This window comes from Sciurus vulgaris, assembly GCF_902686455.1.
Source record: "Sciurus vulgaris genome assembly, chromosome: 6".
NCBI lineage: Eukaryota > Metazoa > Chordata > Mammalia > Rodentia > Sciuridae > Sciurus > Sciurus vulgaris.
The window spans coordinates 167,822,600-167,838,505 of record NC_136466.1 but is presented as its reverse complement, the minus strand read 5'-3'; the positions used below and the strand labels follow the sequence as shown (position 1 = coordinate 167,838,505).

At 47.8% G+C, this 15,906-nt stretch overlaps 1 protein-coding gene across 2 annotated transcripts in view; it reads left to right on the top strand.

Moving 5' to 3' along the window:
* Positions 1-13,892, top strand: part of SRD5A1 (steroid 5 alpha-reductase 1) — a 39,864-nt gene extending 25,972 nt beyond the window's left edge. The window contains exons 3-5 of one of the 2 annotated variants that reach the window (XM_079144351.1): positions 2,544-2,645; positions 7,692-7,842; positions 13,274-13,892. In XM_079144351.1, the coding sequence (XP_079000477.1) occupies positions 2,544-2,645; positions 7,692-7,842; positions 13,274-13,340 (320 nt within the window). In that variant the 3' untranslated portion in view covers positions 13,341-13,892. Of the gene's footprint in view, positions 1-2,543; positions 2,646-4,087; positions 5,975-7,691; positions 7,843-13,273 lie in introns of those variants that run through there. The other variant, XM_079144352.1, reaches the window with a different exon arrangement.
* Positions 13,893-15,906: the final 2,014 nt, after the last annotated feature.

The following is a 15,906-nucleotide window of genomic DNA, read 5'->3' as shown; positions in this document are numbered from 1 at the left end:
GGACCACACTTGATGCCTCCCACGCTGCCCCGAGGCTGTCGTGCGGGTCAGAGGTTAGCAGCTGGTCCCAGGCCCCTGTCTGGTACCTGGCTGAGCAGTGACTTCAGCCTCCCACCATGCAGGGGCCTGAGAACGGGCAAGAAAGAATAAGAGGAAGGGGAATTTTTTCTTTTCTTAACTGGAAAACATGTTTTAAATGCTTAGTTGAGATTCTTGTAGGAATCCTTTTAACGATGAATTGTTTGGATACTTTTGACCAACAACAACAGCAAAAGAATCCTTCTGGTCTGTGAATCTGAGGATCATTTAAAGTAGCTCTGCATACAGATCAGGTCACCTGAAGGTACCTCTGAGGCTGGTCTACGAGCTGAGATACTGATCTCAAGGGGTCTACACAAACCCCTTGACTTCTCTACCATTAAACAGAAGGATTTGAAAATTTTTAAAAAATGTGTCAGTTGGGAAACAAACTAGGTTACCTTCTTTTATTTGTATATTTCATAAAATTTATTATTTTGTGAGTAGCATCACATGAAATTACATATAATTAATTACACTAGATAGTTAAAATCAAGAGCTAAGCCAATAATAAAAATTCTAACAAGTTTTCTGTAACAGTAAGAGTGGTTATTAACCTGAAGAATTTGTCACCTAAGTGCACTCAGAGATTCTTGGAAGAGCAATGACATGTACTCAGGGACAGGATAGCACTGCACTGGGAACATGTGTGCCATCACAGACCATGGGCACGTTCAGGGAGGCTGAGGCAGGGGGACATTTTCAGGGAAAAATGAGGAGGAGTGCATAAGATGTTTTGAAACAGGTCATTGCAGAGGTCAGTAACAAGGTTGGCATCCGTCCACACTCCTGCAGACAGTTTGGGGCCAGACTTCCTTACTTAAAGTACTTCCTGGGTAAGGTGAGCTGGCCACTGCATGAGACTGTGTCTGCAAGTCTTTTAGCTCTTGTTACCGGGCACGCATGCATGAGGCTCCCCCCTCATGACCTCCAGACTACTTTCTACTTGTTTTTGTTAAGGCTTGACAACACTCCACTCTGACTTATACAACTTTCTCAGATTTTATACAAAGATTTTTAAGATCCCTACAAATGGAAATAAATGTTTAGATGCACATAAACTTCTTTCAATCTAAGCAACAGAGAGAGAAAATAATCATGTCATTGAGACAACGTGATTCTTTCTAGACCCTTGTGTTGGAAGCCACATCACCTAGGGTAACATATTGAAATCCCAAAGAAGTAGTGAATCCCCTGCAAACTGTGAGTCCAAACAGAGACTTGGAGTACCTATCCCATGTCAGGAAGGAACTACTTAGAGAAGCAAGCTACTGACAGAGGCCAAATCAGGAGGAAGAAATCCTGAAACCCTGTCTGTGGGCCAGAAAGCTTTCCAGGTCCTCGCTCTGCCTACGAGGACATGTCCCATGTCACTGCAGTCAGGCCTGAGAGACAGTGATGCTGCCCCACGTGCACGTTGCTTTGATATCTAATTGAAGCACCATATGGCATTCACATGTTTTAATATCTTAGGAAAGTCAAATTAACTTTTTAAAAATAAGTCATTCCTTTTACAAAATGGTATTTTGGCATTTCACCTTTTATTGCTGCCATTAATCGGTGTGATACTAATTCTCCTAGAAGTGATGAAACATTTGAGGAAAGGCTCTAGGGCACTGGGGGATTCTGGGGAGAGCCACACAGCTGCCAGCAGTAAGGCTGAGGAGGGAGAGTGACCAAATGCTGACTGACAAGCTAGCAGGGAAGTCGCAGTGGGGAGGCCAGGGTTGTGCACTGAATGTTCAAGTGGAATTGTAAAGACAGGAGAGAAGAAGCCAGGTACAGGGGCACAGGCCTATAATCCCAGGAACTTGGGAGGCTGAGGCAGGAGGATCACAAGTTCAAAGCCAGCCTCAGCAACCTAGCCAGGCTCTTAGCAGACTAGTGAGACCCTGTCTCAAAATAAAAAAATGAAAAAGGGCTGGGGATGTTGCTCAATGGTTAAGCACCCCTGGGTTCAATCCCCAATACCAAAAAAGAGAGAGAGAGAGAGAGGAGTGCAGAGCTGGCTTCTGGGAACTTCCTCCCCTCCAGGCCCGAGTCTGGCTAGCAACGATCAGCAGGTGCGGATCCTTCAGCTCCCCTTGCCAGTAGCTGGAGAGGGTGGGCACTGCTTGCCTCATGCCCTGTTCATGAGGAAAAGGTGAGGTAAGGATACCTGTGGGCCAGTCCACGATGCTCCTAACGCCTGTGCCCAGGCTGTAAGTCCTAGCTCTGATTCTCTCATCCTAAAAACTTGGACGGAAGCCATCAGCCAGGGCATTTGGGCTACATTAGGTAAGTCGCCAGCCTTGGAAACAGCCCTCCTTCCACGGCGGGTGGCAGCACCACCCTCTCACTGCCAGCAGGCTGTGTCTCACACTAACAGAGGCCATGGGAAGGGTCACGGCGCTCTCCCCAGCGGCCTTGGGTTCTTAAGTCTTGCAGTTCATTCATGGTAAGGATCTTGTGGGTTTTCTCTGTAGGTTTTGTCTTGTGGTTGTTGGGCATGCTGATCAACATCCATTCAGATCACATCCTGAGGAACCTCAGAAAGCCAGGGGAGACTGGATACCAGATACCCAGGGGTGAGTACCGAGAGCGGATGCCTTTGGGAAGTCATGTTGCACAGAGCCAAGCTGTTGGTTTCCTCTGTTCCAGTAAGTTGGGGACTCAGTGTATTAGCTGCACATATTCATGCCTGACCCTGTTCTGATCGCTGCATTAGAATAGTGGGAGAGGTGCCTCTGGCCAAGGCCATGGTTACTAAGTAAAAGGAAAGAACTGTGTTTGAGACAGAATGAGGAAGAACTTACAGCTCACAGGAGCACCTGATGCTTCTATGTCCAGCAATGTGAAGAAATTGTTCCTTGACAGACTCTCTGTCTGAAAAAGACTTAGAATTTTGGGTGATGTTTTTAAGAAATCTTTTGAAATATCAATGTAATATAAAAAAAAAAAGAAAGAAAGAATGTGATGAGAAGACAAAGTCTAAGTAGGTCCTGGAGTCCATATAGCAGCACAGAAGACTGTGTAAGGACAGCCAGGTGCAGTGGTGCATACCTGTAATTCCAGAAGCTCAGGAGGCTGAGGCAGGAGGATCACAAGTTCAAAGCCAACCTCAGCAACTTGGTGGGGGCCTAAGCAACTTAGTGACACTCTATTTCTAAATAAAAAACAGAAAGGGCTGGGGAATGTAGCTCAGTGGTAAAGCACCCCTGGGTTTAATCTTCAGTACCATGAAGGAAAAAAAAGAGTGTGTAAGAACACCGAGAACACGTGAGAATGTGTGACCAGCAGGCAGTCTTCCTGCCAGCCCAGACACACAGCCCTACAGTAGTCTGAGAGCCTCAAGCCTTGAATTAAGGTCCATTTTGTCCTTGGGGAGTGGTACACTCACATGCCTGACCAGTGAGAACCTCCATCCCCCAAGGAACCTGCCTTCAACTCAGGCCTCAAGAAACCAACAGATCATCTTCCCCAGATCAAAGGGCACACACCTCAGAAGCTGTGGTGCCAGGAGGAAACTCAGCACGTTGAGGAAGAGCCAACAGGCCTGCAAGGATTCCCATCTTAGAATTAGTACGTGCAGATTCTAAAGCGAGGGCTTTAAATGTTTTGGGAAGGGGTGGTACTAATGTGTGAAGGAGTGAGCTACTGTGGAAAAAGCTAAGCGGATACAAAGAAGCCAGTAGAGCTAAAAAGGGAAAGGAAAAAAGTAGATAAATGTTACTTAAACTGTGGTCCAGACAGCCTAGAGTCAGCAGGACCCACCTCCAGAAACTGCAGTCTTGTGACAAGGGAGGCAGAGAAGAGGAGACCCACAGGATCCTCAACCAGCTGCTGATAGCCCATGCAGCCCTGGCAGATGGAAGAGCCCCCCTCTTGGATGCTGGGCGTGGGAGCAGCATGTGCCCTCATGTGACTCTCTGAAGGAGTCCACTCCCTGGGGCTACAGAGCACGCTGGCCAGTACCCCTCCCTCCTCACCTTGCACCCTATGTGCTAAACCCTTGATCCCAAATTCTCAGGTGGCTCACATCCCCAGGGGGAGGTGCTGTGGGTCGGACTGAGATGGGACATGTCACAAGCACCAGAATCAAAATGAAAAGACGAGAAAGCACCAGAAGCCACGCAAGTGACAGATTTGAGAAACACGATGTCCGAGAGAGGTCAGTGAAGGCAGGATCCCAGGGGAGGTCATGCCCAGCTAGGCCGGCAGCAGAGAGGCCCAGAGTTACCCTGTGTGCAGGAACCTGCCCACTGCACAGCTGCAGAGGTGCCACTGAAACTTCCCTGGCCCCTCCCTCTGTTTCCTGCTGCCAGTGGCTGATCATGTTCTAATCAGACATATTCAGACCTGGAGAACAGGAAAGTTAGAATCACACCACCTTTGTAAACATTCTTTTAGTGAACACAGTTTCCAACATGATTTCAAAATGCAAATGAAGCAATTATAGAGTGATGCCTGTTGAGCACAGCACCAGCAGAACCTGCTGCCCCAGACAAAGCTCGGGACCTCTGTGGCTCAGTCCCCACAGCCCAGCCTTCCTGGGCTGCAGCTCATCCCTGGCCAACACTTTCTGGGTATCCACTGAGCACAGACCAGGCAGAGATGCAGAGACTGGGCTGCCTCTGACAGCAGGAGATGTGCAGGTCAGCAGGGAAGCACACGGTGGACCCCATAAATCTTACAGAAGAAATCACTTGAAGATTCTTAATTTCTCATCCTTAAATTAAAAGGCATATGAAAAAAGTAGAACAACAAAAGTAACAAAATCCAGATACTACAGAAAGGACGTAGAAGATAGAAATGAAGAAACAGAGTAAAATGTGAGATGTGTTTCAGTGACAGCTGCAGAGGGTGGGGGAGAGGGATCTGACCTGTGCGTGCTAGAGCAAGAGGGAAGCCAAAGCATCGGACAGGACGCACATGTTTAAAACTAGCTCAAGGAAGCTTTTATAAAGCAAACCAAGACTCAGGTGCACCTTTTGGAAGAGCCCAGAGTGCCAGGGAAGCTTATGCCAGGGGAACTCCCGGGAGCAGGGGACAGAGCCCCTGTGCTCTGGAGCTCTGAGGAGGGGGCTTCATAACTGAGCGCCTCCTGGCACATGGAACTTCAGGAGGCTTCACCAAGTGGCATGGTCATGATTTCTAACAGGCAGGTGTGCCATCTCCACCCAGCAACTGCTCTCAGAAACACTTTCCAGACCCTGGTAAGGATGGTGGCGTCACTGACTGAGGCCAAAGGAGGAGGGTCCAGAATGAACAGATGAGGGTTCAGAGCAGATGCACAGGTAGGATGCCTGAGTGTCCTGTCATCAGGACACACAGACCACACTAAAGCAGAGGACAAGTGTCCTGGGGCGTGCTTGGCAGCTACGGCTGTCTTTAAGCTGCCTGTGTCTGAAGAACACATCTTTTAGCAGATTGGCATCTGTGGGATTTTTAAAAATATTTTCAATGGACTTTATTTTATTTACTTATTTGTAGGTGGTGCTCAGAATCGAACCCAGATCCTCACACATGCTAGGCAAGCGCCCTACCGCTGAGCTGCTCCCCAGCCCCCTCCATGGGTTTTTTTAGCTAGTTGTATGCTCACCCCACCCCCATGCAATTCCAATAATGTGCCGTCTGCACTGGACACTTGCAGGGAGATGTCACTGATGAAGATGTGGACAGAGGTGTCTTGCCCCAGTCTCCCCTGTATTCCTGGCCGGGCTGTCTGCCTTGGGGTGACATAGCTTTTACAGAGGGAGCGGCAAGGCCCTGCCACATCTGGGGTTCAGACTTCCAGGATCCTGATGAGAGACAAATAGTATGACAAAACTGTGTAAAAAATAAAGGTCGTTACAGAAACAGGTAAATAAAAAAGTGTGACTGGGGCCGGGGATATAACTTAGTTGGTAGAGTGCTTGCCTAGCATTTTTAGGGCCCTGGGTTCAATCCCCAGCATCCCCCCCCAAAAAAAAACAAAAAAACAAAGTGTAACTACCCTGAAGTCCACAGCTTAGAGGGAAACCGATTCTCGTTGCTTGGGGGATGCCCCTGCAGATGCCCCTGCAGACAATGTGCCGCCCGGGTTTTAGAGAAGCCATGTCAGATTCTTAATGCATTCTGTTTGGTAAGTTTACATTTTAATTATCACAAAAGGTTAACTTGTGAATAGGCATTGGCATTATTTTTAAATTATGAATTCAAGCTTACAGAAAAGTACAGAGTACAGTTTTATAACTTACACACTCCCCACTGTCCTCAAGTAAAAATTGTAAAGGCATTTTGCTATCTTGGGCTCAGCAAAGCCCATTCCTCAATTGTAGGGAGTGACTGTCCCTGGCCAGGCCCGTGTGTTCAGTTGTTGTGAGCCCAGAGATGGTGGCTCCCCGGGGCACTGGAGTTTTTGTTGAAACTGGTTTTATGACTTTGAGGTGGGATCACATCTTTTAAGATTTTTACGCATTTGTATTGGCGCTTGTAGATGTACATAATGACGGGATCTGTTGTTACATACCCGAACATGCACACTAAGTAACAATGTGATTTAGCAAGATCACCTCCAGCATGTCCCATCCCTCCTTGCCTCCCACCCCTTGGGCCCTTTCCTCTACTGATGTCCCTTTGACTTCCTTGAGATCGTACCCCACCTTTCTTGTCCTTTTTCCTCTCTGGCTTCCACATATGAGAGAAAACATACGACCTTGACCTTCTGGGTTTGACTTATTTTGCTTAACATCATGGTTTCTAGTCCCATCCGTTTTCCTGCAAATGCCTTGATTTTGTTTTTATTTATAGTTGAATCAAGCTCTGTTGGTTTTCCCATTTTTTACAAGAAATTCTACCCATGCCAACTTCTCAGTCTGGCAGACAGTGATAAGTGAGAGCCCAGAGCAGGTCAGCGGGCCTGTGTGAAATCTTGTCACCGGCCACAGCCACACGCTCCTCCCGCCCCCAGCAGCCCCGTGGGCTGGGCGCCCTCCTCCCTTCCCATCCTGGAGCGGAGGGCAGCCGTCACTCTCCAGCCTCAGGCCTTTTCTGCGGCCCCTCCAGAACCTCAGTTGCTCCTGTGCTCTTGCTCCAGTGCATGCTGGCCCAGCCCTCACCTGCAACCTTCCCGTGAGCCTCTTCCCTGCCAGTCTGCTCGTGACTGACCTCCCACCTGCACCGCAGCGTCCCCTTGCCCTCTCTGCTGCGGGTCCTCCTGTTTGTCACACTAGGGTGTGTGGGTCTGATGGGGGAGTGTCTGCTGAGCACCCCCAGCAGGACCACTGGTGGAGATCAAGTGTGCACGAGGATTCAATGAGTGAAGCAGCAGAACGTCTTCTTCACCCTTGGCTGGGGGTTCTGGGGACACCTGCCTTGTTAAGCTGGGCCATTGCTGATTTTTATTCTGTGTCCCTTTGCTGCCCAGGTGTTGCCAGCCTGACCGTGAGCTGGTCAGGTGCTGTGTTGGAGTCTAGCTGTGGATCAAGAGATAGGCCTTGACAGTGTGCCGTTTTGTTGCTTGATGTCCTGTAGAAGTCCTGTCTTTCCCAGTTGAACTTGCATTGAGTCAGCGTTCACTGGCATCCCTGAAGGCGGCACTTGAGTAGGTATCCTGTGGTGGTGAACGCGCTCTTTCGGTCTGTTTTATCCAGGAGGCTTATTCGAATATGTGACTGGAGCCAACTACTTTGGAGAAACCGTGGAGTGGTGTGGCTTCGCGCTCGCAGGCTGGTCCCTCCAAGGCGGGGCGTTTGCTCTGTTCACATTTTGTGTTTTACTGGCCAGAGCACACCAGCATCACCAGTAAGTTTTAAAACATGTTTACCATCTTTTGTTTGTTCTTTAACCTTAGTATGGCAATTTCAGGTGAGATTTTTGGAATGTTAGTGCTCAATCGCCTTGCCAAATCCCAGCGTATGCCCTGACCACGGACGAAGCCACGCGACACCCCAGAACCACATCTGCCACGGGCCTCGCCGTGAGCAGTCATCAGATCCCCATCCACAAACTCTTTTCTCTACTACACTCATAGCCTCTTGGAGCTTGTGGTGCTGGAATCCATGGCCAAGTTCAGTCCCAAGCAGGTGATTGGGATCGGAAGGGGAAACAGATTAAAACCAAGAATGCAGGCAGGGCAACAGCAGGAAGCCGGGAGGTGGGGACTCCCAGAGGGCTTGCACCACTCACATAGCCCCTTCCCCTCACGGCCACCAGAGCCACTGGTGTCGTCCTAGGTCACGGAGCTCAGCATCTCTTTTTAGAAAAAGGTCAATGATAAAATGCTGAAAGGAGAATGGATTGATGTCATGGTATCACCAAACAAGTACAGACCTTTTGGTGGAATCAAAATACCTGGGTCCTTCCCAGCTTTTTCATGTATTTAAAGATTCAAAGGATTCTCGTTGGAGACAGTTAAGGGAAAGCCAGAGCTGATGGGTCTACATACTGACATTTGAAGAAATTGTGCCTAAGCATGAACATTGCTAGGATTCCAAAGAGAGGCACTTGCATTTTTTTTTTTTTTGAGACATTCCACTGTGCCAGCAGGCTTGGCGTCTTCACGAGGACAGAGAGGAAAGAAAGAGATGGGACAACCATGACCTATAAATCCCAGAACTGCTGAGAAAGAGGAGAAAAAAAGATGGGCAAGTGCATAGAACAAAGTTTCAGGAAAGGAACTACAGTGTCAAGAAGACCAGGAGCAGGGCGACCAGGAGTCCCTGTGGCTGGACTGTGCCAGCCAGAAGGACCCGCTCCAGTTCTGGTGCCACGCCTCTGCATGTGCCCTTAGTGGAGGGGTTGCCGCAGAGGCGGTGAGTTCGACGAGGCTGTACTGTGGCAGAGTGGGCCCAGTCCACCCTAGTGTCCTCACAGAAGGGAAGCTGAGCACACATTCACACCCAGAGGAGGATGGCATGTGGAGACAGAGGCAGGGTGAGATTGGAGGGGTACAGCCACAGGTTCAGGGAGCCTGGGCCACCACAAGCTGGAGGAGGCGAGGAAGGACCAGACCTCTGGGAGGAACCCCTTGCTGTTACTCCAGGATGTCCAGGTGTGGTGCTTCGTCATAGCGGCCACTGAAGCTGACCTGCCACCCTGTCACCCTCTGACATTGGCTGAGAGCAAGACACTGAAGGCAGAGAGTTTGATTTTTGAAGACTTCAGTCTCTCCTCTGGTGGTGACCTTGTGGAAGGCGTGGTCCAGTGTTACGACTTTAAGTATACATAGCAAAGTCTTAGAAAATGAAGAAAACACATCAGTGACAGGGAGCCAGCTAACCTTGGTCGGCCTGGAGTCCTTATTCCTGGTGCCCTTCCTGCAGCTCCAGGGTGCCCAGGGCACAGGGACTTACCAGGACCCTGCTTGTGGCTGTTATCACCTCCAGGAGAAGATGCTGTTCTTTACATTTGCAATATTTGGTATGAAAAAGCAAATAAAAGTTTGTTTCTGATACTGAAAACAAATGAAATGACACTGACACTTTTTTAAAATTGGATCGGGGAAGACTGAACAAGAGCTTGCCAAGTCCGTCATAAGGAAGTTTTCTCAAATGGAGACGGAGCAGGAGAATCCCTCTCTACATCTGAATGTAGAAATGGAAAATAAATAATCCCACTTCCCAGATGAAAATCTCTGTTAATAAAAACCCAAAGGTCTTTGCAGGAGTCATGTGCTGCAGAAAGATCTTTGTCATTTATTTGCCATTTAAATTCCTATCAGTATAAAGTCAGTTTTTTCATGTTCAGAAATGTTAGGCTCATGAGCTAAGGACAAAATAAAAGCTATATCATTTTTAAAATAATCTAGTAAGCCCAACTAATTAAACCATCAAATTTATTTTAGAAGAAAACACTCCATGGAGCTATTTTATTGTAATGTCCTAGAAACAATATTGAACAACAGTGAAATTTTGACTGTAACAACTAGTATTTAAATTCATAAATGATTGTGTTGACAGTCAGCCTGTAGGTCTGGAACATTGGATCAGCTATTGTGAGTTGCTGACAATACTCTCACTTACAAATGAAACTTCAAGGAACTCTAAGGAGGTGATAGTCTCTTTCCCCAGCCTGGAGGAGCTGTGCTTAGCAGAGGCCGCCATCTGCAACTCTCTGTGAAGTGATGGGCATGGTACAGGCATGTCCTTTTGCCTGAACTTGAGGCCAGCCAGGAGCAACCCTACTGAAGTTAAAAAAGAAAAAAAAAAAAAAAAAGAAAAGAAAATGCTGGCCAGGTGTGGTGGCGCACACCTGTAATTCCAACAGTGTGCGAGGCTGAATCTCAAGTTCAAAACCAGCCTTAGCAACAGCGAGACACTAAGCAACTCAGTGAGACCCTGTCTCTCAATAAAATATAAAATAGGGCCAGGAATGTGGCTTAGTGGTTGAGTGCTCTGAGTTCAATCCCTAGTACCCCCAAGCCCCCCAAAAGAAGCTAATCTATTTGTTACATTTAATGTCACTTTAAAAAACTAATTCAGTACATCTTTGAGACACTCCGGATGATGGGAAAAACAAGGACAGACAACAGATTTATGAAAGACTCGCCTATTCCCACACTGTCCGTTCACCAGACTCGATGCAGGAAGATGCACTTCCTAATCACTCAGTGACCTCAGAGCTGAGCCCACCCAGGGAGACATGCTGGAGAAATTGGGAGCACTGAACTGGGCATCATGAAAACAGGAACTGCTCTCAAGAATAATCTGAAGGATGACCTCAGGTTTAGCATCATCCAAATGTAATGAAGCGGCAGGCAGCCCGTGTTAGGTCACCTATTTGGGTTTCCATGCAAAGGCCACGGACCATTAGCTCAGACTGAACAGTAATGAAATCAAGGCAGAGATCAAAGTCAACCCTGTTCAGAGTCACATAAGTGACCACTTTAATGCTAGGGAAAGAAAAAGAATAGAAAGCATGCTGTTTGCCACTTTAAGAAAATCTCTGCATCGTCACGTATTTTATAAGCCTTAAAATGTAATTTCTTGAGGTAGATTTGTGATTTCAATTTGTGATTGCATGAGAAAATTTAATCATCTAACAAAGTTTATGTTTTTCCTCTTTAATGGTTTCTGTGAAATAAATTCAAGCTGTGTGGCCGCAAAGCCACCCTGACCTCTCAGAGGCCCTTTCCACCTCTGGAGGAGCCCCAGCTGCTGGGCAGCACCCTGGGGCGTCCTCAAAGCTTGCTGCTGCGTGCAGGGATGCTGGCCTCCTTGGTGTGCTGCTTGTCTCTGCTGATGCACACTGTCCCGTTTGCTCTGTCTTTGCCCCCTGGACTCCACTGTCACCTCCGCACACACCCCAGGAGAGGAACGCGCCTGTCTTTTCTGGAGCGCCCTGTGCAGGCATCTGTGGGCCAGCTCTTAGGGATGTGAATGGCCAAACCCCCTGCAGTAAAGGGCTTTCGGTAAAGGACAGGTGGATTGTCGATGATGTGCTTCCACACAGTCGCTGCCTCGTGACCACGGCCTCCTTGAGAAGTGGACACCTCATTATCACAGCTCATCGTGACCTACACAGCTGGAAAGGCCGCTGTCACGGGGCCTTCTGTCAAGGAGGCAACGCTCGTTCCAGTGGGGACTGATCAGCTTCTCCGAATTTTTATCATCTTGTGCTTTTGTGGATACATAGACCAGCACGGGGAAGTATGTGTGGCAGTCAGACACGCTGAAGTCTGTCTTTGTGGATCGCAGAGTTCAGTTTGGATGAACTGGCAGGATTCTGCTGGCTCGCTTCCTGGCACTGTCTTCATTTGTTTCTGCCACATTAACAAAAAGCCAAATGCTTCCCGTTAGTAGGTGGCCGAGAGACCTGAGTGGGAGATGTGAGGTTGGGGGTGGTCCTGTGGCTTGCGCCTACTGTGCAGTTTCTGAAAGGCCACTTGCCTGAGACCCCTCTGGCCCTGCCTGGCTCCGGTGGAGTATGCCACATTCCTCAGCAAGCAGCCTGCTGTGCAGGAGACACCTGGCCCTAGGATTCCTCCCTGACAACGAGAAGAGCACTTTACCCTGGCGGGGACTTTTGTGACCCTTACACAGACCAGATTCTGGGACTTAGAAGCACAGCCCCTCAGCCTCAAGATCTATAGCGATTTCAGTCAGGACCCATGACGGGGCCACCAGCACACCATTATGATGCTGAATCTGCCTGCTGGGGGGAGGACCACACACCGTGACTTGGACTTCCGAGGCCGTCCGCTGTCGGTCAAAAGTCAAGGGGCGAGCTCGGGTGGAGCTCTCTGGAAGCTTCCCGGGACCCCCAATAGAACTGGAGTCAGGAGAGGTGCCTCATCCTCCGCTGGAGGCCCCCTCGCCCTCTCTCCCTTGAGTGTTCCTTCTCTCCTTTTCCTTTCGCTGCTGATGAACTGCCTGCACCTCTGTGCAGCCCAGCAACACCATCATGATTTTCAGTCTTTTGGCTATCCTTTCTGCTTATGGAAACTCCTTTCTCTGATGGTTTCTCCATTTTGTCAGAAAAAAAGAACATATTTTTAGATGAGGGTCTTGCTGTGTTGCCTTAGGCTGGGCCCAGACTCCTGCACTCAGGTGGTCCTCCAGCCTCAGCCTCCCGAGTGCCTGGGACAATGAGCACACAGCACCACATTCAGCCTGGAATCCTGTTTCATCCTTAGTCCATCTGTTTAGCTGCTAGCCATCCCAACTGTCTTACCCCCAAATGAATGAGTATGCCTGTGTTATATAATTATGCCTGTGTTGATATAATTTATGTCAAAACTGGAAATATTCTTTGTTTTGAGCACAGAGTTAAGCTACCGACCACACTAATTCCATTTTCCAAGTCTTTCCAGAGCTGCCCACGGGCCCTGGCACTGGCTGGTTGCCCTCTCTATAGACTTGGGTCAGGCAGTAGCTCTGCACTGTCAGAGTCACCAGAAGGTCCTGAAGGGACAGCCGTGCATCTGCCCCCCTGCCCCAGTCCACACACTGCCCCTGGGAGCAGACAGGCAGCACCCTGCTTCTCAGTACTTCTACCACAGGCCAACAGTTTTCCTCCCCGTGGAAAGATGGACTGCATGAGTCACTATGTGAGTCACCTCAGATAGCTGTGATTTTTCATGACGATAAAACTAAACTCACCTTGAAATGCCAAAGTCCTTATTCCAATTTTTCAAAATTTCAGTATTCCTTAATCATGAAAAATATCACTTTTGCTAGTTGTGAAACATTTCAGTGACCAAATGATTTTCTTCTTAATTTTTTTCTTATTTTAGGTGGTATCATGAGAAGTTTGAAGATTATCCAAAGTTCAGGAAGATTATAATTCCATTTTTGCTTTAAGTATGTTGTTAATGGAATCATCCTCAACTGGAAGGCTCTCAGTGATGTTTTTCTGGGGCCCATATAAATGAAATCTCCTTAGTTTTCCCGCTTTTTGTTGTTTGTAAGATGTGCTTTTTTCCCCCTCATACCCTTGTGAGCTGCCTAATTGTAAACGAATCAAACTGAGATCCAAGTTGAGGGACTGTCTGGGCTCCAGGTCAGGAGTTCTGAACTGCTGCTGCTGTGACCACTTTCCCTCTTTGGCTAAGGTGTAAGACCAGAGTGTACAGCTGTCTTTGATGACATCAGCGGCCGCAGGTTTCACCGGCCCTTCTCCAGCTCCCTGAAGTGATGGGTTCAAGGTCGGGGTAGTGTGGACTCTCCTCCCTGTTAGTGCGAATCTGCACACTTAGGCCAGAGTGGCCCGATTCCAGGGGCACAGTCACTGCCGGCGGGTACTGGGCCCAGCGGCAGTTCAGGGCAGGTGCCACTGGCAGTGGGGAGCCGAGAGGCCCCCTGAGGCTGTGCTCTGGCATCGGAGGCGCTTCTTCCAGCCCAGCTCTCCGGGTGGGGTGCAGGTGGCTGCTCTCCAAGAGCGCACTCAGGCGGAGGGGCGAAGGCGCGCCGGATCCGGCCGCCAGCTTGGGTCCAGACCCTGCACGCTGCGCAGGAGCCATCAGCGTGCCGCATGGCCCTTTTCTTCCTTTAGAAAGAGCTGGAATTTTCCAAGGCACTTCTGTTTTTCACGTATCTCTTATTACACAACAGAATCTTGAAATGATTTTATTTTCATGCTCTCAAGGATACATGGAGATAAATGACGGTAGTAAGATGGATTAATTGCCCAAGTAATTAATTGCGTCAGTGTTCCTCCATAAATCACACCCTCAGTGCGGTGGGTGGTAGTCTCTCATGGTTTTAGAATTGACCGAAAGCTTCATGGTATGGCTGTCTTACTTTAATAAAAAAGCATTGTTTATTGCAGGGGAATTCTTTTGTTATGTAAACTTTGGCCCTTTTTCTGACCAAATAATTGCATGAAACCCTAAAGCAATAAATACTTTAGATATTCTCAGGAAAACTCACAAGTGCGAGCTAGTCTTGATTGACCTGGGCAGGTGGGTTCCGGAAGGCATAGCTGGTGGGCAGCGGTGCTTGTCTGAGACCCAGAGCTGCTCACCTAATTCTGTTGGTGCTTCCCCACCCCCTGGAGACCGGGATTGAACCCAGAGGCCATCTACCATTGAGCCACATCCCCAGCCCTTTTAGCTTTTTATTTGGAGATGGGAGCATGCAAAGTGCCCCAGGCTGGCCCGGAACTTACAGTCCTCCTTTCTCAGCCTCCTGAGTACTTGGGTTGACAGGTGGGCGCCAGGGATGCCTCTTTTTTATTGAGTGACTTGTGTGTACCCCACAGTATGGGTTAGCTATAGATTTGATGCCCGCCGCCCCCTTACCCAGACCCACTGGGTGAGTGATAAAGGCAGGAAGAAGTCCTGCCCAGTCTGTCCTGAAAATTGAAGCTTGGATCATTAAGGAGACTAGTAAAATGACAGCGCAAAGCCCAGCTGTGTTTGTTAGACTTCGTTGGAGGATCCCTTCTTTTCAGCCCTGAAGCCCGTCTGCTCTGCTTCTTGTTGCCCGGTGATCTTCCACATCTCTTAGTAAAGCTGTGTAACAGTCATCCAGCAAAAACACATCCTCGCATGCTCTTGTTAAGTTTTTATTCTTACTGTTTGATATTTGTTTGTGTGAAGGAGATCGTTAGTAGTTCATTTTTTAGGATGAACCAAAACTATCTAGTACTAGTGCACAAGTATATTTGTCAGCTCTGCTACTGAAATTAAAGAGTGCAACTTTTTCCTATCACCTTTCTCAGGATTTCCAGTGTTGCCATCCTGATCATTCACAGATATCTTAATCGTGTTTTGCGACACGTGAAGCTGCTAGGTCTGCTTTCATTCGCTTCTGCTCCTGAAAACTTGAAGAACAATGTTGAATATTAGATGGATTATCAGGATTCTTATGTAATTTCATCAGGAGTTACATTTTGAGAGTATTGTTTTGAACACTTATTTTGGGGATGATTAGAGCCTTACTTCTATTTTAACCTTTGGTATTTTTTCTTTGCCTTTTTTTTTTTTTTTTAATAAAAAATCTTTATTTCCTTTGAGATTTTCAAACGCCCTCCATGCAGACCAGAAATGAGGAAGAGAGCTTCACAGCAGTCATTTTGTTTGTCTAATCGATTTTGTCATCTAATCTAATGGATTATTTTCTTCATTCAGTTTTCGCAGAGTTGCTCTTTCCTTTGAAAGTTAGCTTTCAAAGGAAAGTTAGACAGCGTAAGCTAACTGTGTTATGGTAGTTGCCTCTGCACTTCTTGATTTTTTAGCTTTATCTTCTCACTGTTCTAATTTTGGATGGGTGCTTCTGTTCCACCTTAACTGCTTGGAAAGAGTACTGCATTTGTTTTTGTTTTGTTTTTCTTTTCTTAGCAATCACATTTTTTGTTTTGGGACTGTATATTTTTCTTATAAGTAACACTATTTCCTGAAGTTTCATCATGTTCTTATGGTTCTTA